This window comes from Pogona vitticeps, chromosome 2, assembly GCF_051106095.1.
Source record: "Pogona vitticeps strain Pit_001003342236 chromosome 2, PviZW2.1, whole genome shotgun sequence".
Taxonomy (NCBI): Eukaryota; Metazoa; Chordata; class Lepidosauria; order Squamata; family Agamidae; genus Pogona; species Pogona vitticeps.
This window is the reverse complement of record NC_135784.1, coordinates 16409449-16432872: the sequence shown is the minus strand read 5'-3', so window position 1 is coordinate 16432872 and position 23424 is coordinate 16409449. Positions and strand designations below refer to the sequence as shown.

At 43.8% G+C, this 23424-nt stretch overlaps 2 protein-coding genes and 1 long non-coding RNA gene across 9 annotated transcripts in view; all 3 read left to right on the top strand.

Annotated features, from left to right (window-relative positions):
• LOC110071454 (uncharacterized) overlaps positions 1-5985 on the top strand; it is a 28797-nt gene extending 22812 nt beyond the window's left edge. For 5 of the 6 annotated variants that reach the window (XM_078388014.1, XM_078388016.1, XM_078388013.1 and 2 more), the window contains exon 4: positions 3712-5985. In XM_078388014.1, coding sequence (XP_078244140.1) covers positions 3712-5174 — 1463 coding nt within the window. In that variant the 3' untranslated portion in view covers positions 5175-5985. The remainder of the gene's footprint in view (positions 1-3711) is intronic. The other variant, XM_078388017.1, reaches the window with a different exon arrangement.
• The window catches only part of LOC140701299 (uncharacterized), a 141659-nt gene that overhangs the window by 95531 nt on the left and 22704 nt on the right, over positions 1-23424 (top strand). The window lies entirely within an intron of this gene.
• On the top strand, positions 19593-22344 carry LOC144587448 (uncharacterized). The gene is made up of 2 exons (XR_013542606.1): positions 19593-19791; positions 21126-22344. It is a non-coding gene; the product is annotated as an uncharacterized LOC144587448 (long non-coding RNA).

The window sequence follows — 23424 nt, the reverse complement described above, 5'->3', positions numbered from 1 at the left end:
AATAGATCTACTGATGATGCTGTGTCCATTGTACTCCATACTGTATTGAGCCACTTAGAACAATAGGGAACTTATGCGAGGCTGTTGTTTGTGGATTATAGCTCTGCTTTTAATACCATTCTACCAAATAGGTTGTTTTTAAAATGATCAACTTGGGATTACCTCAGGAGATTTGCATGTGGATAAAGGATTTTCTGACAGATAGGCCACAGTCAGTAAGGATGGGATCTCACAATTCTTCTACCCTGGTACTAAGTACAGGAGCTCCCCAGGGCTGTGTGCTGCCCCTTCCTCTATTCCCTGTACACACATGATTGCACCCCACTGTATAACACCAATGCAATTATTAAATTTGCAGATGACACGACAGTGGTGGGGCTCATAAATAAGAACAATGAGTCTGCTTATAGAAAGGAAGTACAAAGGTTGATACTTTGTAAAGAAAATAATTTCACACTTAACATCAAAAATAAAGAACTCATAATTGATTTTAGGAGGAAGAGAAATGTACATTTACCACTGTATATAAACGGTGAGGAAGTGGAGATAGTTGGTAGTTTTAAATTTCTGGGAACTTACATCTCAGAGGACCTCTCATGGACTATAAATGCCAACATGCTAATGAAGAAGGCACAGAAGAGGCTGTATTTCCTGAGAATGCTCGGCAAGTTAAATTTATCTCAGCATTTACATCTGTCATACTATCGTAGCACCATTGAGAGTGTCCTAACCTATGGCATTCTGGCATGGTTTGGGAGTAGCTCTGTAGCGGACAAAAAAGCTCTACAGAGAACCATTAAAATTGCCCAGAATATCATTGGGCTCCAGCTACCAACCCTGGATGACATCTTCACATCCCCCTGTCTGAGGAAGTCACACAGCATCCTGAGAGACTCTTCCCATCCTGCTTATAACTTTTTTGACTGTTACCATCTGGCAGAAGATATAGAACAGTTAAGACTCGGACCACACATTTTCTCAATAGTTTTTATACCAGAGCTATAATTGCAATTAATAATGAGCTTAAAAACCACCAGTAGTGAATAATTAGTTGGACTGTGTTACTTGGCCTGCGGTGTAGATGTTTGTATTTTGAGTGGGGTCTTTTAGTGGGTGGGGAGTGTTTGGGGAATTTTATGCGTGTGCATGTGTCTGGCCTCTGGGTGTCTGTGAATTTCGTTGTATGGGTATACTGTGTATATACTTACAATGACAATAAATTATGATGAGGATGATGTACTGTTTTCTCAGCACAGAAAGGGGAGGCAGCAGGAAATTTGCTTTTCGATAGATATTTTCCCTATTAAATGGCAAAATCCTCTAATCACCATGAATTCTCTCCTTTTACAAATGCAAAAGTCCTATCATGAAGAAAATGTGTGTGTTTAGTCGTTTAATCGTGTCCGACTCTTCGTGACCCCATGGACCAGAGCACGCCAGGCCCTCCTGTCTTCTACTGCCTCCCGGAGTTGTGTCAGGTTCATGTTGGTTGCTTCGCAGACACTGTCCAGCCATCTCATCCTCGATCGTCCCCTTCTCCTCTTGCCATCACACCTTCCTAACATCAAGGTTTTTTCCAAGGACTCTTTTCTTCTCATGAGATGGCCAAAGTACTGGAGCCTCAGCTTCAGGATCTGTCCTTCCAGTGAACACTCAGGGTTGATTTCCTTTAGAATTGATAGGTTTGTTGCATCAATTCTTCGGCGGTCTGCTTTCTTTATGGTCCAGCTCTCACTTCCATACATCACGACAGGGAAAACCATAGCTTTGACTATTCGGACTTTTGTTGGCAAGGTGATGTCTCTGCTTTTCAAGATGCTGTCAAGATTTGTCATCGCTTTCCTCCCAAGAAGAAGGCGTCTTTTAATTTCAGGGCTGCTGTCTCCATCTGCAGTGATCATGGAGCCCAGGAAGATAAAAATTGACACTGCCTCCATATCTTCCCCTTCTATTTCCCAGGAGGTGATGGGACCAGTGGCCATGATCTTAGTTTTTTTGATGTTGAGTTTCAGACCATTTTTTGCACTCTCCTCTTTCACTCTTATTACAAGGTTCTGTAATTCCTCCTCACTTTCTGCCATCAGAGTGGTATCATCTGCATATCGGAGGTTGTTGATATTTCTTCCGGCAATCTTAATTCCGGCTTGGGTTTCTTCCAGTCCAGCCTTCCGCATGATGTATTCTGCATATAAGTTAAATAAGCTGGGGGACAATATACAGCCTTGCCGTACTCCTTTCCCAATTTTGAACCACTCAGTTGTTCCATGACCAGTTCTAACTGTTGCTTCCTGTCCCACATATAGGTTTCTCAGGAGACAGATAAAGTGGTCCGGCACTCCCATTTCTTTAAGAACTTGCCATAGTTTGTTGTGGTCCACACAGTCAAAGGCTTTCGCATAGTCAATGAAGCAGAAGTAGATATTTTTCTGGAACTCTCTGGCTTTCTCCATAATCCAGCGCAAGTTAGCAATTTGGTCTCGAGTTCCTCTGCCTCTTCGGAATCCAGCTTGTACTTCTGGGAGTTCTCGGTCCACATACTGCTGAAGCCTACCTTGCAGGATTTTGAGCATAACCTTGCTAGCGTGCGAAATGAGTGCAATTGTTCGGTAGTTGGAGCATTCTTTGGCACTGCCTTTCTTTGGGATTGGGATGTAGACTGATCTTTTCCAATCCTCTGGCCACTGTTGGGTTTTCCAAACTTGCTGGCATATTGAATGTAGCACCTTAACAGCATCATCTTTCAAGATTTTAAATAGTTCAACTGGGATGCCATCACCTCCACCGGCCTTGTTGTTAGCCAGGCTTTCTAAGGCCCACTTGACTTCTCTCTCCAGGATGTCTGGCTCAAGGTCAGCAACTACATTGTCTGGGTTGTCCGGGATATCCAAATCTTTCTGATATAATTCCTCTGTGTATTCTTGCCACCTCTTCTTGACGTCTTCTGCTTCTGTTAGGTCCCTCCCATTTTTGTCTTTTATCATGTTCATCTTTGCGCAAAATGTTCCTCTAATATCTCTAATTTTCCTGAACAGCTCTCTGGTCTTTCCTTTTCTGTTATCTTCCTCTATTTCTTTGCATTGTTCATTTAAGAAGGCCCTCTTGTCTCTCCTTGCTATTCTTTGGAAGTCTGCATTCAATTTTCTGTAACTTTCCCTATCTCCCTTGCATTTTGTTTCCCTTCTCCTCTCTGCTATTTCTAAGGCCTCGTTGGACAGCCACTTTGCTTTCTTTGCTGTCCAACGAGGCCTTGGACAGCAAAGAAAATAGTTTTTTTTAAAAAACTTGCTGGATGGAAAAACCAGTGAGTGGAGTGTGGATCGGAAATTCTATGGTTCGATCCCCCATGATAGCTCATGGGACTTTGTAACTTTGTCTCAGAATTTGCTACCTTTTATGTCCAAAGGGTTAGAAGAATTATAGGGGGGTATAGAAATCACCCCTAAATTATTTTTCTGGAACTCTCTGGCTTTCTCCATAAGCCAGCACATGTTAGCAATTTGGTCTCTAGTTCCTCTGCCCCTTCTAAATCCAGTTTGTCGCACTAAGACCGGAAAACTGGTTCCTTAAAATCAGACTTTAGATGGTTAAGAAGGTTGAAACCCAGGTCACGAATGATTGCGATCTACTGCTTTCTCAGCACAGAAAGGAAGGCAGCAGGAAATTGGCTTATGGAGAGATATCTAATCACCATGAATTCTGTCCTTCTTCCAGCAGATGATGTACAGGAGGAGGAAGGAAGACTCCACAGGACATCCCCAGAAAGAATGGAGGATGAAAACGAGAACTGTGGGAAGAGAGATGAATTGCAGAGGGAGAAGGAAAAGGAGGCAAATGAGAGGAAAAACAAGCCTTGCCCTTCTCTGAGAGGAGTTGTCTATGAAGAAGAAGAGGAAAAGACAAGTAACAGATGCCTCCATGTCCTTCAGAGCTCAGAGTTTGGGCTAAGGAGCCCTCCAAGGAAAAGCCCAGTGAAATGTCCAACATGCCACTCAGAGGAAAGTCTGTGTCACTGTTTGGAGCATGGAGAGAGTTCCAGAAGGAGCCCAGAAGATCCAGCATTTCCCACAGGAGAGAAACCTTATGAAGACTCAGGGTCTGAAAAATGCTTCAGTGTTAGCTCAGCTCTTCACGTCACTCAGCCGGTGCGCTCAGAAGGAGAAGTGTATAAATGTGAAGAATGTGGCAAGAGCTTCGAGCGAAGGTCTGGACTTAAGCTTCATCAGATAATGCACACTGAGGAGAGACCCTACAAATGTCATGAATGTGGAATGACCTTCATGTGGCATTCAAGTCTCAGAGTACATCAACAAAATCACTCTCGGGAAAAACCTTATACTTGCAATGAATGTGGGAAAAGCTTCAACCAGAAGAGAGATCTTACAGTACATCAGAGAATTCACATAGGAGGGAAACCATTTCCCTGTGAAGAATGTGGGAAAATGTTTCCCCAAAACTCCAACCTCGTAGCAAACCAACAAATTTACTCTGGAGAAAAAAGGTATGCATGCAAAGAATGTGGGAAATGTTTAAGAGCTCCCTCAAAGTTGATAGCACATCAGCGCTCACATTCAGGGGAGAAACCCTATCAATGTGACATATGTGGCAAACAGTTTAGCTACTGTGCAAACCTCATCATACATCAACAAGTTCACTCAGGGGAAAAACCTTATACATGCAAAGAATGTGGGAAATGTTTCAGTGATCCATCAGCTTTCAAATTACATCAGCGGTGTCATTCAGAGGAGAAACCCTATAGGTGGGAAGAATATGGGAAAAGCTTCAATCAAAGCAAAGATCTCAGAGTACCTCAGAGGATTCGTACAGGAGAGAAACCCTATCAATGCGAACAATGTGGAGAAATGTTCTCCCAACACTCTGACTTCACAGTACACCTACAAAGTCACTCCAGAGAAAAATCGTATCCATGCGATGAATGTGGGAAATGTTTCACACGTCTCTGCAATTTAATCATACATCAGTACTCACATTCACAGAAGTATCCCTATCATTGTGAAGAATGTGGGATAGGTTTCACAGCTGAGTTACCCTTCACAAAACATCAACAACTTCATACTGGAGAGAAACCACATGAATGTGACGAATGTGGGGAAAGATTTACCTGGTTGTTCAAACTGAGAGAACACAAGAAAATTCACTCCAATGAGAACCTCTAAAATGGAGAGAATGTGGGGGAAAACTTGCTTGCAGAGCCCAGAGGATCACACTTCAGCATATGCAAAGAGAATAGGAAACCTGAAGATTCTGCAAAATGACCTTAAACATTTGAAACTCCGTCTGAATATCCTGGGAAGAACAACATTCAAAGATTCATAGGACAGTGAGAGCTCTACAGTTGACTTAAGCCTTTGTGGACCTACAAAAGTACTTCAGAAAGAAATGCTATGGTGGCTTTGAGTGTGGAAATCCTTTGGAGGAAATGTTCTCTTACTCCCAAGGTTCACAAACCCCACATTCCTGAGCACATTCTACATCAAGAAGGAGATGGTCAACTGGGGTTATGCTCTGGTTCAACATCTGCATGTTGGAAGAGAGTGACATAGACTGGATGTGATGCGTGGAACTCCCTGCCTCGTTTTCTGTGATTCTTTGTCTGCACCAATTGCGTCTTTTACTTCAATGGTTTTATCTTGATTTTAACTCAATCATTTTATGAAAATTGCCTTGAAACTAATAAATGATCTGATTCCAACTAAGTCTTTTTAGACTACCTGAAGTATGGAAATAAGTATGTAAATGTGTGGAAATGTTGAGCTTCCTTACAAGAGAGCTGCTGACAGAAGTTGGAAGTTATGTTGGAAGAGAGTGACATAGACTGGATGTGACGTGTGGATCTCCCTGCCTCGTTTTCTGTGATTCTTTGTCTGCACCAATTGCGTCTTTTACTTCAATGGTTTTATCTTGATTTTAACTCAATCATTTTATGAAAATTGCCTTGAAACTAATAAATGATCTGATTCCAACTAAGTCTTTTTAGACTACCTGAAGTATGGAAATAAGTATGTAAATGTGTGGAAATGTTGAGCTTCCTTACAAGAGAGCTGCTGACAGAAGTTGGAAGTTATGATTGTCAAGTTGCATCCAAATTACAGCAACTCTAACAGGATTTAGAGGTTCTAACTCAGAGTCAAAGGGCAACAACACGAAAAGTCATATCATTACGGGTTACCTAATGATAAGTCTTTTCAGTGGACATTTTGGTCCATTCATTGCCTCTTGATTGGTTTCTGGAGGTGACTGGCATTCTCAGCTCATACATAAGGAGTCAGAGCTTGGATGTCGAGCCAAGCTTTCCTCGGCATCTCTTCCTCTCGACTCATTCCCTTCCTCCTGTGGTTGAGATTCCCCTCTCAATCATCTCCTGGGTGGGATTCCATGAGTCTTCTCTTCTCCCTCTAGTCTCTTCCCTGGTCTTCCTTTCACATTCTATGTGGTCGTATTCTTTTTTCTCTCCCCCAAATAGAGGGTTTTAGGAGGTTTCCCGACTTCTTCTTGGGGGACCTTAAGCTGGACCATCTCCCTTGTCCATAGATCCACTTTGGTGATCATAGAATGATGAAGTTGGAAGGGCCCTCTTAGGCCATCAATTCCGAATCCTTACTCTGTGTAGGAATACAAACCAAAGGATATCTGCCAGGTGGTTGCCTAAACTTCTCAGTGTGAGAGCACTTACCACCATTTGAGGTCATTGGTTCCATTGTTCTACTTCTGTAACAATTAGGATCTTTTTCGTGGTTGTAGCGGGCCACTCTGAAGCCTCTGCCAACTCAGGCCTTCAGGAGTGCTCACTACTTTTCTTCAACTGCTGCCACCAAAGATTATTCAATATTTAAAAAGGACAAGTGTTTCTTCCAAACAAACTTGCTTATTGATTTAACAAAATTAAAGGAGTAAATCATAGGTAAATAATCAAGTTGTAAATCACGGTTTCTCATTCACTATAGCACACAGACTTTTCCCTCACTGGCTTACAGGCCTACTAACATGTTAATCACTAACTCTCAGTCTCTCAATCTATCAATCTCTCTCACACACATCACACACCCCTATATATATTCCAGTTCCTCCCCCTTCTGCACCACCCTCCATCCCTTCATTGGCTGATGTTCCACTGCCCAGCTGTGATGGACAGGTGAGAGCAGGGCTGTATGTTACAATACCTCCCCCCTTAACAAGTTGTTTCATGGGGGAAAAGCTAAAGTGCTTTCCTCTCATGAACAAGGAGCAAGATACAATTACATTATCCCAATAACACCATTACATTTAACAAACATTTATATAAACATTGCTAAACATCTTACCTGCATTTTATATTTAAACCTGACACTCTAGTTGTCATACATTACCACTTCCAATGTTCATTCAGGCACACACTTAATAACACATTAGAACATTTAAAAATACTTACATACAATTTCTTTTGCTTACATAACTTATAACATTTATCAATGGGTCCATGTACATCAAACTTATATTACTTTCACCATTATAAGAGTCCATTCTTTTCTTTAGTCTTCTGGTCTTCTAGAGAGGGCATCTGCAGCACTGTTCTGAGTCCCTTTAATTACTCGAACCTCAAAATCAAAGTCCTGCAGGATCAAAGCCCATCTCATCAGCTTGCTGTTGTTGGCTTTGATAGTCCTTAACCACAATAGTGGGGAATGGTCAGTACACAAGACAAAATGTCTTCCCCAGATATATGGCTTAAGTTTCTGAACCGCATACACGATAGCAAGACACGCTTTTTCGATGGTGGACAGGTGTCACTCACCTCCCTGCAGCTTCTTGCTCAGTTACGCCACTGGATGAAGATCTCCGCCGTCGTCACTCTGGCACAGCACGGCTTCAGGCCAGTTACTAATAGCATTCACTTTGGCTTCTAGGGGTTTGATCCTACCTCCCCCTACTACATGACCCAAGTACTTCAATTCGGGGCTACCCAGCTGGCATTTGCACGCTTTCACTGTTAGCCCAGCTGCTTTCAATCTTTGCAGCACTATCTCTAAGTGACAAAGGTGATCTTTCCAGGAGTACCTATGTCGTCAATGTGAAGTCGCTAAGCCCTTGTAAGGTTTTGTCCATAAGTCTTTGGAAAGTAACCCAAAACTTAGGACACAGAATTTGTATAAACCAAAAGGGCTGCAAAAGGCTGTCTTCTCCTGATCTTTGGGGTCAATTCTCACTTGCCAAAACCCTTTTGTTAGATCTAGGCAGGAAATATATTGACATCCCCCTATGGTCTCTATCAGGTTGTCTAATCTGGGCATAGGATATGCATCCGGCTTGGTTACATGGTTTAGCCTTTTGTTTCTGATCATGGGGCGTTCTTGGCAAAGATACTGGAGTGGCTTGCCATTTCCTACTCCAGGTGGATTGCGTTTAGTCGGAACTCTCCACTATGTCCTGTCTGTCTTGGGTGTCCCTGCACGGCATAGCCCATAGCTTCTCTGAGTTACTCAAGCCCCTTTGCCACGACAAGGCAGCAATCCATGAAGGATTGATGCCGAAGAATTGTGGTGCTGGAGGAGGCTCTTGAGAATCCCCTGGACTGCAAGGAGAACAAACCTATCAGTTCTAAAGGAAATCAACCCTGAGTGCTCACTGGAAGGACAGATCCTGAAGCTGAGGCTCCAGTACTTTGGCCATCTCATGAGAAGAAAAGAGTCCTTGGAAAAAACCTTGATGTTAGCAAGGTGTGATGGCAAGAGGAGAAGGGGACGACCGAGGATGAGATGGCTGGACAGTGTCTGCGAAGCAACCAACATAAACCTGACACAACACCGTGAGGCAGTAGAAGACAGGAGGGCCTGGCGTGCTCTGGTCCATGGGGTCACGAAGAGTCGGACACGACTAAACGACTAAACACACACACACACACTGGTTACATGGTTCAGCTTTCTATAGTCCACACAAAACCGAATACTGCCATCTGGCTTGTCAACCAAGACTATAGGAGCAGACCAAGGGCTGGATGAGGGAACAATGATGTTTTCTTTCAACATATCATCTAGCTCCTTGCGCACCTTATCAACATATGGCCCAGTAACACTATATGGAGTAACTGCTTGTGGGGGTGCATCTCCTGTATCAATCTTGTGCACCACTCCCTTGGCTAACCCGGGTTTGCTAGAGAAAACCTGTTGGTACTTTGTAACCAAGGTCTTCAATTCCCTTTGTTGCTCCTGGGAAAGTAAAGGGCTAATCTTGACATCTTCATGGTTGTATCTTGCTTTCCCCCTCCCTTCTCAATAGGGTAAGGCATATTTCTCATTGTCAGCTTCCTTCACGGCAAACAGCACTCTGTTCTCCTCCCTATAATATGGTTTGATCATATTTACATGGACCACCCTCCTGCCTGGTTCTCCATCTTTCTTAATTATATAATGTTGTTCATTTTGGGAATAATTCTGAATGGTCCTGCCCAATTTAGTTGTAATCTGTTCCCTTTGAGAGGTCTTAGCACAAGCACCTCATCTCTAGGATTAAAACTTCATTCTCTGGCTTTCCTGTCATACCAGACTTTTTGTTTATTTTTCTGCCCTTGTCTAGGCCTCTGCCTCCAGCTAGGCCACACACCAAAGACAGAGTTTCTTTCCCTGCCTCAGGCCACAAAACAACTTGAATTATCAGCTTCCCCTATCCCAGGTTTAGCTGACTTGAGTTCCCTCAGCTTATCTGCCCTTGGCTCCGCTTTGTCCCCTCAGAGTTCTCCCTTAAACTCAGGACAAGCTAGCCAACTTGCCACAGATTCTGCTTTGGGCAACTCTCCTCAGAAATGGTTACCACAGAGCCAGAGTCCCTATTTTAGCCCCCAATCTGAGTTTCAGAGCCCCCTACTAGACTTTCTCCCCGTGAGACAAGTCCTATGAGGTTACCCACTCGTCCACTCAGACTTCCCTGACTAAAGATCTGCTCTGGGCACCGTTCCCGTCCAAGGCTTTATTGGACCACACTCGTATCCGGCACGCTGGACACCAATTATATGTAGTGGGCCACTCTGAAGCCTCTGCCAACTCAGGCCTCCAGGAGTGCTCACGACTTTTCTTCAACTGCTGTTACCAAAGATTATTCAATATTTAAAAAGGACAAGTGTTTCTTCCAAACAAACGTGTTTATTGATTTAACAAAATTAAAGGAGTAAATCACAGGTAAATAATCAAGTTGTAAATCACGGTTTCTCATTCACTATAGCACACACAGACTTTTCCCTCACTGACTAAAGTGGTGCCCCGCATAGCGACATTAATCCGTTCCGGATTAATCGTCGCTATCCAGAAACATCACTATTGGGGGAAAACTTACTGCTAAGCGGAAATCCTCCATCCGGCTGCCATTTTCGCTGCCTTGGTAAGCAAGGGCAGTGAAAATGGTTGTGGCAGCCATTTTGGAACCGCCGATCAGCTGTGTGAAAATGGGGCCTTTGGGAGGACCAAAGCCCCCATTTTCACACAGCCAAAGCGCTTGAGGTGAAAATGTCATGAAAAAAACCACACACACACACAAACCACAAACATAACCCCCCCAGTCCAAACCCACCCTCCAAAACCCACACAGAAATTTTTTTAAAAAAGGACTTACCGGTCCGAAGCCTCCCGGCACTCTGCTGGCTCCGTGCGGCCGGGGGCGAGTGGCCAGGGCCCCGGCCTGCTCTAGCCACCCGGCGCTCCGCTGCCTTTGGAGCTTTCAAAGGGCTTCCTCCAATGTCGTGGAAAGCCCTTTGAAACCTCTGAAGCACCTATCGCGGCGGCGAGGCCCCCAGGGAGGTCTCCCATGGTGGCGTGCAAGCCCTGGGAGACCTCCCTGGGGGTCCCCACTGCCGCGATGTGTGGCTTTGGATCTCTCTGAAGCCAAAAAGGAAGTGAGAAAACGCGGGAAGTTCGAACTTCCCGCACTTTCTCCCTGCCTTTTTGGCTTCGGAAGCAAGCCAGCCAGACAGGGAGGAATTGTCTCCCTCCTTGCAAGCAACGCTGGGTCCTCCTTGCACTGGGCTGAGCTCACCCCATAGGAAACATCGCAATGCGATCGCAAAAGCGATCGCAAAAAACAAATCGCTGTGCGGATTCGTCGTTAAATGGGGCGCTTGTTATGCGAGGCACCACTGTATTTGGCTTACAGGCCTACTAACATGTTAATCAATAACTCTCAGTCTCTCAATCTATCAATCCCTCTCACACACATCACACACCCCTATATATATTCCAGCTCCTCCCCCTTCTGCACCACCATCCGCCCCTTCATTGGCTGATGTTCCACTGCCCAGCTGTGACGGACAGGTGAGAGCAGGGCTGTATGTTACAGTGGTATTCAACCAAAATCTGAATTCCTGTAATTTTAGCCCATTGTTGCATGTCCTGCATTCTGAGATCCATTCCTGCCCTTCCAGTAATTCAGATTTTTTCTCTTCTAATTCTCACTCCTCTTCCACAATTATCTTTCTGTTCCTTTATATCCCTTCCTGTTGCCTTCTCTCCTTTTTTTGTGATTCCCCTTCCTCCTCTGGCAGCTCTTTCCCTTTCTATACTCCCCCCCCCCCCATTTTAATGTCCTTCTCCATGGCTGGCCCATCCTCTGCTGAAGATTGTTTTTCTCCTGGGCTGAAAGGGATGCTCAGGAGAGTCAATTTCTTACCTCAAAGTACACCAACGAAGTCACTCCAGAGAAAAACCATATGCATGCAATAAATGCAGGAAATGTTTCACACGTCTCTGCAATTTAACCATACACCAGTGCTCACATTCACAGAAGAATCCCTATCACTGTGAATAATGTGGGATAATTTCACAGCTGAGTTACCCTTCACAGAACATTAGCAACTTTATACTGGGGAGAAACCACATGAATGTGAGGAATGTGGGGAAAGATTTCTCTGATTGTTCAAACTGAGAGAACACAAGAAAATTCACTCCACTCAGAACATCTAAAATGGAGAGAATGTGAGATGATGCTTGCTTGCAGAGCCAAGAGCATCACACATCAGCTTATGCACAGAGAGTAGAATGTCTGAAGATGCTGAAAAATGACCTCCTTAAACCCTATTTAAATATCTGTCCTGGGTAGAAAACATTCAAAGATCCATAGGATAGTGAGAGCTCTACTGTTGACTTAAGCCTTTACGGACCTATGAAAGCACTTTATAAAGAAACGTTATGGTGGCTTTGAATGTGGAAATCCTTTGGAGGAAATGTTCTCTTCCTCCCAAGGTTCACAAACCCCAAATTCCTGAGCACATTCTACAGGTAGAAGTACATGGTCAACTGGTGTAATGCTCTGGTTCAACATCTGCATGTCGGAAGACAGTGACAAAGAGTGAATGTAAGGTGTGGATCTCCCTGCCTCGTGTTCTGTGATTCTTTGGCTGTACCAATTGTGTCTTTTACTTCAATGGTTTTATCACGATTTTAACTTCATCATTTTATGAAAATTGCCTTGAAACCAATAAATGCTCCAGTTGCAACAAAGCATTCTGAGACAGCCTGAAATACAGAGATAGGAATCCTGACTGTGTGAGTGTGGAAATGTTGAGCCTGTTTACAAGAGAGTGACTGACACAGTTTTTAAGTTATGAGTTTCAAGTTGTATCCAACTTATAGCAACCCTAACAGAGTTTTTAACTATGTGTTAAAGGAGTGGTTTTACTAGTGCCAAGCATCATCGTTGAGTTTCCATGACCAAGGGGCGATTTGAAATCTGGTTTCCTATGACCTAGCCCCCCCCGGTCTCCTTCAACACCTCTGGACTGATGTTGAAGTCCGAATAATAGGACAGTTCTTAAAGAAGCTACTGGAAATGGCAGAACTAGACATGCTCAGAGAGGCACTACGGGATCAATTAAGAGATTTTGTAAAGCAAAGTTGGAAGCTGGTACATAATTGGGCCCAGAAAAAGACAGGAGCTTAGGGAGAAACTTAATAGATATAACGAATTCAGTGGTCACCGGGACCCCCTTGAAGGCATTTGAGGTCCAGACGACAGTGAAATCTCTGATCCATAGCAGAAGGAAGGATGTTTGTTTGTTTGTTTGTTTGTTTATTTAATTTATATCCCGCCTATCTAGCCAACGCAGGACCACTCTAGGCGGCTAACATCAGGTAATAAAAGTATACATACATACAACAGCTGGTAGCTTTTCTTTTTGTCTTTTTGTTTCATTAATTATATGTTAGATTGTTAAAGTTTTTAACTTTGTATATTATAAAAAACAAACAAAAATCTAATACTAGGACAGTTCTAGGCCAAGACAAGAGGGTCTGGTGTGCTCTGGTCCATGAGGTCACAAAGAGTTGGACAGAACTTAACGACTGAACAATAAACAACAAGGCCAAGACAACACATAGTTGCCTGAAGATAGAGGAAGGTGGTGGGAAAGGCTTAGCCGTGTGGGAGGTGAAATCCACTAGAGATCCTGTAGCCTGTAATGCTTTGCTCAGGATTCCTCGCATGTAACTACAAAGCCACTAATGCCTTTCCTCCCCCTGTGAGTGGGTTTAATTCTCCCTTCCTCCTCCACCCATCCCCCTTAGAAAGGATGGAGGGACTCTAGTTCATGCTCAAAAGATCCAACCTTTTTGAATGGCTTTGGTAGCTACTACTAATTCAAACGGTTCTTACTCAGAGTCAAAGACATAAAAAGTCATATTGTCCTGGAGTACGTAACTCATCCTGTGCTTGAGGTTCCCCTTTGGATCGTCTCCTGGGTGGGATTCCATGAATTCTCTCTTCTCCCTCTAGTCTCTTCCCCGATCTTCCTTTCACATTCCATGTGATGTTATTCTCTCTTTCCCTCCCCCAAATAGAGGTTTTCTTTAGGAGGTTGATGTTTCCCTGCTTCTTCTTGAGGGACCTTAAGCTCGACCATCTCCCTCATCCGTGGATCCTCTTTGATGATCATAGAATCATGAAGTTGGAAGGGCCCTCTTAGGCCATCAATTCCGACTCCCTACTCTGTGCAGGAATACAAACCAGAGGATATCTGCCAGCTGGTTGTCTAAATTTCTCATTGTGGGAGCACTTACCACCTTATCAGATCATTGGTTCCATTGTTGTACTACTCTAACAGTTAGGAAGGTTTTCCTGATATTCAACCGAAATCTGGCTTCCTGTAACTTTAGCCCATTGTTGCATGTCCCGAATTCTGGGATCCATTCTCACCTTTCAAGTAATTTGCGTTCTTTCTCTTCGACTTCTCCCTCAGAAATTTCCACAATTATCTTTCTTTCTGGTCGTTTGCTCCTCTTATTATAGCCCTCTTTCTGAGTCTCCTTTCTCCTCTTGTCATCTCTTTCTCCTTTCTCTACTTCCCCCCATTTTAATGTCCTTCGCTATGACTGGCCCATCCTCTGCTGAACATTGCTTTTCTCCTGGGCTGACAGGGATACTCAGGGGAGTCTATTTCCTCCCTTTTCTTCATTCGTATCTATAAGTGAATTGGAGGTTATAATGCCCTCAGTTTCTGAAGGATGAAGAGGGTGACATGTCGATGGCAGGGTTCTCCTCCACGTCCATTCTCTCACACCCACCCAGACTTTCATATGTCCTGACCATTTCTTCTTCCTTCATGGAGAGTCATGCTGTCCCACCTGGAGACTTTTGCCGTAAATGCACTGACTGGTGATGCAGTGCCCAACGCCTCCCGTCTATGGTGCTTTCTTCGATCTGAAGCCATTCACCTCCAACACCTACACTCTTTGCACTGCACCTGCAAGTGTAACTGTCAGTATCTTGGTGTGGCATGTGTGTATATCTGTGTCTAAAAGGTCCTGTTGCCTCTGAAGTGTTCATCCCGTATTTCAACTCAGTGCCGAAACATCTGCCTCTAGAGTCGGCTCGTCATCGTAAAGTGACCTTCTCTCGTCTCTTCTCCAAACAAGAGTTTGTAGGAACCTTTTCCAGTGAAGTGCCGTGTGAGGCAAGCAGTGCCAGTTCATGAGCTGTTCTACGAGGTCACTGCTATTTTACCTCATAAAGGCATTTTTTATAAAGTGGGGGAGGAAGAATGCAGTGTTATGGCAGAGGGGAGTGGAGACTCCGGGATCCTGTTGAGAATTGCATTGACTAGACATGTGGTTTGTGCTCCTGCCCAGAAAATGATCTGGGATATTTATTTATTTATTTATTTATTTATTTATTTATTTATTTATTTATTTATTTATTTATTTATTTATTTATTTATTTATTTATTTATTTATTTATTTAATATCCCGCCTATCTAGTCATTTAAGACTACTCTAGGCGGCTAATTAAAACAATCCAAGGGAACAACACCAGCGATTGAACATTGAAAGGGAATTTCAGATAGACACAGGACAGCCTGCCTGTCTAGCTCCACGAAGATGCAGCCTAACCTCCACTTTCCTCTCACTTTTAACCATGCAAGGAATGGTCCAGATTTTATGATGTTTCTCAGCTTGCCTGCAAGCTACCTAATCACAGGCCAGGATCCTTCCCAGAAACACGGATAGGAATGCAACAAGGCAGGATTACGGATGGAAGAAAACGGGAGAGGAGGGAGGTTTGTAGCTCCATATTCAGTGTAGGGTGTGGAAGGAATTTAGGAATCTTTTCACCAAAGCTCAGGGTGTAAAGCTCTAGCAGTGGAACTCCTTGCCACTGTGGTTGAAACAACGGTGATGAGAATTGGTTCTTTGCTGTTTTTCTGCAGGGAACGAATGCAATGGATTTAAAATATTCAACCCTGCAGCCAGGTTACTTTTTCCAGCCCCCATTAAATAGCAATGAAACAAACTCTTTCAACACAGAAAAACTCTGCATGAACACGAGGAAAGCACACCTGTCCCTCCACTGGGCCACCCTCCCTTCCCTGAGTCCTTTCATGCCACCCCTCTAATTTGGGCAGAAGGATATATTCCACCCAGCTTCACCCCTTAGAAACAGACTCAGCCAATATATGTAGAAGTAAAAAAAAATGGAAGGAATAAAGATGAGGAGTTTATTCATAAAGACATACTGTAGAATAATTTTAAAAAACTTTCTTTTTGTTTGTTTTTAGACCAGTGCTTGCTACACTTGGGTCAACCAGGTCTTCTTGGATGACAGCTCCCAGAAACCCCAGGCAGCACAGCTGGGGCTGAAGGCTTCTGGGAATTCCAGTCCAGAAAGACCTGAGTTGACCAAGGTTGGGAACCATTGCTTTTGACAATTTTGACAATGTTTCCATATGTCTGACAAAGTGGATGAGTCCACAAAACCTCACATTAAAATGTAATAGCTGGCATTTAAAGTGTGTGTTTAGTCGTTTAGTCGTGTCCGACTCTTCGTGGCCCCATGGACCAGAGCACGCCAGGCCCTCCTATCTTCCGCTGCCTCCCGGAGTTGTGTCAAATTCATGTTGGTTGCTTCGCAGGCACTGTCCAGCCATCTCATCCTCGGTCATCCCCTTCTCCTCTTGCCGTCACACCTTCCTAACATCAAGGTTTTTTCCAAGGACTCTTCTTCTCATGAGATGGCCAAAGTACTGGAGCCTCAGCTTCAGCATCTGTCCTTCCAGTGAGCACTCAGGGTTGATTTCCTTTAGAATTGATAGGTTTAGAAATTATAGAAGCCCTTAAAAAACAAAAAAATGGGAAAGCACCAGGTCCGGATGGGCTACCAGCGGAATACTACAAAGAAATGGAAGAGGTGCTACTCCAGCACTCAGGGTTGATTTCCTTTAGAACTGATAGGTTTGTTCTCCTTGCAATCCAGGGGGTTCTCAAGAGCCTCCTCCAGCACCACAATTCAAAGGCATCAATTCTTCGGCGGTCTGCTTTTTTTATGGTCCAGCTCTCACTCCCGTACATCACTACAGGAAAAACCACAGCTTTGACTATTCGGACTTTTGTTGGCAATGTGATGTCTCTGCTTTTCAAGATGCTGTCAAGATTTGTCATCGCTTTCCTCCCAAGAAGAAGGCATCTTTTAATTTCAGGGCTGCTGTCTCCATCTGCAGTGATCATGGAGCCCATGAAAATAAAATCTGTCACTGCCTCCATGTCTTCCCCTTCTATTTCTCAGGAGGTGATGGGACCAGTGGCCATGATCTTAGTTTTTTTGATGTTGAGTTTCAGACCGTTTTTTGCACTCTCCTCTTTCACTCTCATTACAAGGTTCTTTAATTCCTCCTCACTTTCTGCCATCAGAGTGGTATCATCTGCATATCGGAGGTTGTTAATATTTCTTCCGGCAATCTTAATTCCAGTTTGGGATTCCTCCAGTCCAGCCTTCCGCATGATGTATTCTGCATATAAGTTAAATAAGCTGGGGGACAATATACAGCCTTGTCGTACTCCTTTCCCAACTTTGAACCAATCAGTTGTTCCATGACCAGTTTTAACTGTTGCTTCCTGTCCCACATATAGGTTTCTCAGGAGACATATAAGGTGGTCAGGCACTCCCATTTCTTTAAGAACTTGCTATAGTTTGCTGTGGTCCACACAGTCAAAGGCTTTTGCATAGTCAATGAAGCAGAAGTAGATATTTTTCTGGAACTCTCTGACTTTCTCCATAATCCAGCGTAAGTTAGCAATTTGGTCTCTAGTTCCTCTGCCTCTTCGGAATCCAGCTTGTACTTCTGGGAGTTCTCGGTCCACATACTGCTGAAGCCTACCTTGCAGGATTTTGAGCATAACCTTGCTAGCATGTGAAATGAGTGCAATTGTATGGTAGTTGGAGCATTCTTTGGCACTGCCTTTCTTTGGGATTGGGATGTAGACTGATCTTTTCCAATCCTCTGGCCACTGTTGGTGCCACATGTTTATGTCTTTTTTCTTTTGTTTCTGCTGCTTTTGCCTGATATGCTTGCACATCCTAACCCGGCTGCTTCTCCCAGGATTTCCCCTGGACCACCGTGCCCGATTCTCTGTTTTGTTCTGAACTACACTTCCCAGAAGACCTTGAAAAATTAAGGGCAAATCCTGGGCAGCTGGCTCAGTTTGAAGGAGGAAGCACAAACCTGGGAGTGATTAAAGGGGAAAGAAAAGAGCAGAGTTGCAGTTAGCAATGAGAGGCCAGCAGAAAGAAACCGAGATTGAACGGGAAAGAGGGCCAAAGCTGGCTGCTTTTTTCCTGTTCTTTTCCCCATCAGATAAACTGTTCCAATGCCTTATTACTCTTTTTTAGTCCTTTCTCTCAAACAGGCTCCTTCTCTGTATCTGGTTTGCAAACTTTCCTGGGCTGTGGAGGTCACCTGGTGAGTAAGAGGAAAAGAACACAGGAGGCTTCTCAGAAAGAAGAGAAGGTGAAACAGAGAAGATGACTTTGCAGTGGAGGAACGTAGCCTGAGAGAGAGAGAGAGAGAGAGAGAGAGAGAGAGAGAGAGACAGACAGACAGACAGACAGACTGACTGACTGACTGACTGACTGACTGACTGACTGACTTTCTGGACAGTAATTTTTTAAAAAAAAGAAAAAATAGTGACTGTCATTTTAAAGGCTGAACACTCACTTGTGCTCCTCCACTGAGTCCATCTATCTTGTATTTGTTTGTCCTCCCTGATTCCCAGAAAAACCATTGAATTCTTCTCCTAGAAATTGAATTGAATCCCAAAACCAACAAAATCAGGGAGCTGGACAGGAGACAGACTGTATTTGTCTTCAGTGTGGAAGGGATGGTCACTCTCGAATTGGCCTTCTCAGCCACACTAGATGCTGTTCGAAATCCTCCATGCAGAGCATGCTAGCATAGTCTCTTGAGACTGAACGATGCCTGCACAAATGAATTGTGGAGCACAGAAATCTGTCATCTGGGATAGATGCTGTTTGGCTTATTTGGACTCCGACTCCCTGAATTCTTTTACGATTCCCAGGGTGGAATTCTGCACTGGAGACCCACATCTTCAACCGTTTATATTTCCCTCAAAGCCTAGTCAACGGAGGGTGCTTTTGAGGCCTCAATTTCCTGCCCCATTTCTTTTCTGGCTATTCTAGTCTCTTGCCCTTTAAGCTCTACAGTGGGCACCTCCCAAAGAACTGCAACTCCCAGGAAGCACTGCAGCCCTAAATGGTCTAGAATGCAAATTCAGAAGAACTGGTTCTGGTACTGGTGAGGGAAATCTAGGCGTCCGTCAGTGTGAGTTTGTGGACTGGGATTCCCAATGATTTGAGGGTGTGGGAGGGACTCTTGGAATATTCTGGGAGTTGGAGTCCAAACAATTCTATTTGCACATCTGGACTGTCTTCTTTCAGTGGGTTTAGGTAGTGAACCTCATGGTGCAGTGGTTAAACTGCAGTCCTGCAGCCAAAACTCTGCTCATGACCCGAGTTTAATTCCATGAGTCAAGGCAGACTCACCCTTCGGCCCTTCTGGGGTTGGAAAATTGAGTATCTCAGGTCCATTGGTGGTGTAGGGGTGAGGATATGTAGTCTGCAGGATTGTCATCAGCTCAGAGAGTGCTTTGAATGCTCTGGGGCGCTAGATAAGCATCACACAGTGCGATCAATGACAAAAGAAGCAGCTGGATGAGATCGTCCCATGCAAAGCAATGGTATTGCTTAACCAAGACTAGGCTCGGGGACAGGCTTGTACTCCTAAAATGATTCTCCTCTGTTGTCCCAGGTGGCCCATGAAGACAAACGCTTGGCGCATTCGTGAAAGGCCAGAAACTCTTCTTGAGGGTGAGCAGAAACAGCTGAAGACCCCGGAGGACCCCGAAGATGATGACGGAGAAGAAGCTCTTGCTCTCCCCTCAGGCATATCAGAGGTGTCTCCAGATCTTCAGGGGATGGATTCTTTTACACAAAGGAATCAGGGAGCCTTTCATCCTCGGAGTCGGGACAAAGGTATTCTGTTTTCCCATGCATGTTAATCATTGTATACGTTTGTCTTTATTACCACTCATCGCTTCTCTGTTTTATAATAACTTTATGTGTAACTCCCGATTTGTTCTCATTGTGTTACTGCTTTTATGCCTCTTTTTTATGGGTTGGAAGCAAAACAGAACAGGTATTTGCCAAAAATTGTTTTCATTCAGTGATCTTTCTGGTGTAGTACCTGATTCATTGTTTTCAGAACACTTGTAGTAAACAATACCTTCATGACGTATGTTTAAAAGTGCTTTTCTTTTTGGGAAAGTCGGGTGGGGATTTCTATACACCCCTATGATTGTTTCAACGCTCCTGAACAGAAAAGGAGGCATATTCTGAGACAAGGTAACAAAGTCCCATGAGCTATCATGGGAGATCAAACCCCTGAATTCTGGATCCACACTCCACTCCCTGATCTCTCCATCCAGCTATACCTGGTTGAGAAAAACACTTTATTTTGTGATAGTACCTTTTGTATTTCCATCCTGTTTATCATTCCCCTTCGATGCAAAATAAATGTTCTTGGACTTAAGTGCTCAGCCACTCCGCTCATTGTTTGTTCAGGTCCACCAAAAAGTTTTAGCACTGAGACTGGAAAACTGTAGGTCAAGAAGGTTGAAAACCAGGTCACGAATCATAGAATCATGTCCATCAAGTCCAACCTCCTGCTCAGCTCAGTAATATAATTGTGATGTACTGTTTTTTTTTCAGCACAGAAAGGGGAGGCAGCAGAAAATTTGCTTATCAATAGATATTTTCCCTATTAAATGGCAAAATCCTTTAATCACCATGAATTCTCTCCTTTTACAAATGCAAAAGTCCTATCATGAAGAAAAGAGTTTTGTTTAAAACTTGCTGGATGGAGAAACCAGAGAATGGAGTGTTGATCTGGAATTCAGTGGTTCAATTCCCCATGATAGCTCATGGAACCTTGTAGCTTTGTCTCAGAATTTGCTACCTTTTCTGTTCAAAAGTGTTAGAACTATTTTAGGGGGGGTATAGAAATCACCCCCAAATTATTTTTCTGGACTCTCTGGCTTTCTCCATAATCCAGCGCATGTTAGCAATTTGGTCTCTAGTTCCTCTGCCCCTTCGAAATTCAGTGTGTAGCACTAAGACCGGAAAACTGATTCCTTAAAATCCTCAGACTTTGATGGTTCAGAAGGTTGAAACCCAGGTAACGAATGATTGCGATCTACTGTTTCCTCAGCACAGTAAGGCAGGCAGCAGGAAATTGGATTTATCGATAGATATTTTCCATGTTAAATGGCAAAAGCCTCTAATCATCATGAATTCTCTCCTTCTTCCAGCAGATGATGTACAGGAGGAGGAAGGAAGACTCCACAGGACATCCCCAGAAAGAGTGGAGGATGAAAACGGGAACTGTGGGAACAGAGATGAATTGCAGAGGGAGAAGGAAAATGAGGCAAATGCGAGGAAAACCAAACCTCACCCTTATCTGAGAGGAGTTGTCTGTAAACAAGAAGAGAAAATAATAATAAAAAACCGCCTCAATGTCTTTCAGAACTCAGAGTTTGAACTAAGGAGCCTTCTGAGGAAAAGCCCAGTGAAATGTCCAACATGCCAGAGAGAGGAAAATCTTTGTAAATGTTTGGAACATGGAGAGAGTTCCAGAAGGAGCCCAGAAGACACAGGATTTCCCACAGGAGAGAAACCATATGAAGACTCAGGGTCTGAAAAATGCTTCAGTGTTAGCTCAGCTCTTCAAGTCACTCAGCCAGTGCACTCAGAAGGAAAATTATATAAAGGTGAAGAATGTGGCAAGAGCTTCAAGGGAAGTTCTGGACTTAAGCAACATCAGGGAATGCACACTGAGGAGAGACCCTACAAATGTCATGAATGTGGAAAGTTCTTCATGTGGCATTTAAGTCTTAGAGAACATGAAAAAATTCATATAGGACAGAAACCGTTTCCCTGTGAAGAATGTGGGAAGAGGTTCACTCACCGTTTAAACCTTGTAGTCCATCAACAAATTCATTCAGGAGAAAAAACCTTTCCCTCTGAAGAATGTGGGAAAATGTTTTCCCAAAACTCCAAACTCGTAGCACACCAACGAATTTACTCCAGAGAAAAAAGGTATGATTGCGATGAATGTGGGAAATGTTAAATGCTCCCTCAAAGTTGATAGCACATCAGCGCTCACATTCAGGGGAGAAACCCTATCAATCTAAAATATGTGGCAAACCGTTCAGCTCCTTTTCAAACTTCACCAAATTAATTCAGTGGAAAAACCTTATATATGCAAAGAATGTGGGAAATGTTTCAGTGATCCGTCAGCTTTGAAAGTACATCAGCACCGGAAGGTAGAGGTACCTGGTCGTGCAGTAGTTAAACTGCAGTTCTGCAGCCAAAACTGCTCATAAGCCAGGTTCAATTCCATGAGTGAAGGCTGACTCACCCTTCAGTCCTTCTGGGGTTGGAAAATTGAGTAGTCATCTCCAGGGGCGGTGTAGGGGTGGGGATATGTAGTCTGCCGGATTGTCATCAGCTCAGAGAGTGATTTGAATGCTCTGGGGCACCATAGAAGCATCACACAGAGTGATCAATGACAAACCAAGCAGCTGGATGAGATCATCCCATGGAAAGGAATGGTATTGCTTAACCAAGACTAGTCAAGGGGACAGGATTGTACTCCTAGAAGGACTCTCCTCTGTTGTCCCAGGTGGCCCATGAAGAAAAACGCTAGGCGCATACCTGGAAGGTCAGGAACTCTTCTTGAGGGTGAGCAGCAGCAGCTGGAGCCCCTGGATAACCCAGAAGGTGATGACGGAGAAGAAGCACTTGCTCTCCCCTCAGGTATATCGGAGGCGTCTCGACCTTTGCTGGGTATAGAATCTTTTCTACAAAGGAATCGGGGAGCCTTTCATCCTTGGAGTTGGGACAAAGATATTCTGTTTCCATCTGCATGTTAATCATTGTATACGTTTGTCTTGATTACTACTCATCACTTCTCTGTTTTATAATAACTTTATGTGTAACTTCCGATTCATTCTAATTGTGTTACTGCACCAGCAATGTATCTTAGACACTTAATGCCTCAGTTAAGCTGATTTTTCACCTTTTTTCATCGTCTAGTCGTTTAGTCGTACCCGATTTTGATTTTGAGCTTCAGACCGTTTTTGGCACTCTCCTCTTTCACCCTCATTACAAGGTTCTTTAATTCCTCCTCACTTTCTGCCATCAGAGTGGTATCATTTGCATATCGGAGGTTGTTAATATTTCTTCTGGCAATCTTAATTCCAGTTTGGGATTCCTCCAGTCCAGCCTTCCGCATGATGTATTCTGCATATAGGTTAAATAAGTCGGGGGACAATATACAGCCTTGTTGTACTCCTTTCCCAATTTTGAACCAGTCAGTTGTTCCATGTCCAGTTCTAAGTGTTGCTTCCTGTCCCACATATAGGTTTCTCAGGAGACGGATAAGGTGGTCAGGCACTCCCATTTCTTTAAAGACTTGCGATAGTTTGCTGTGGTCCACACAATCAAAGGCTTTTGCATAGTCAATGAAGCAGAAGTAAATATTTTTCTGGAACTCTCTGGCTTTCTCCATAATCCAGCGCATGTTAGGAATTTGGTCTCTTCACCTTT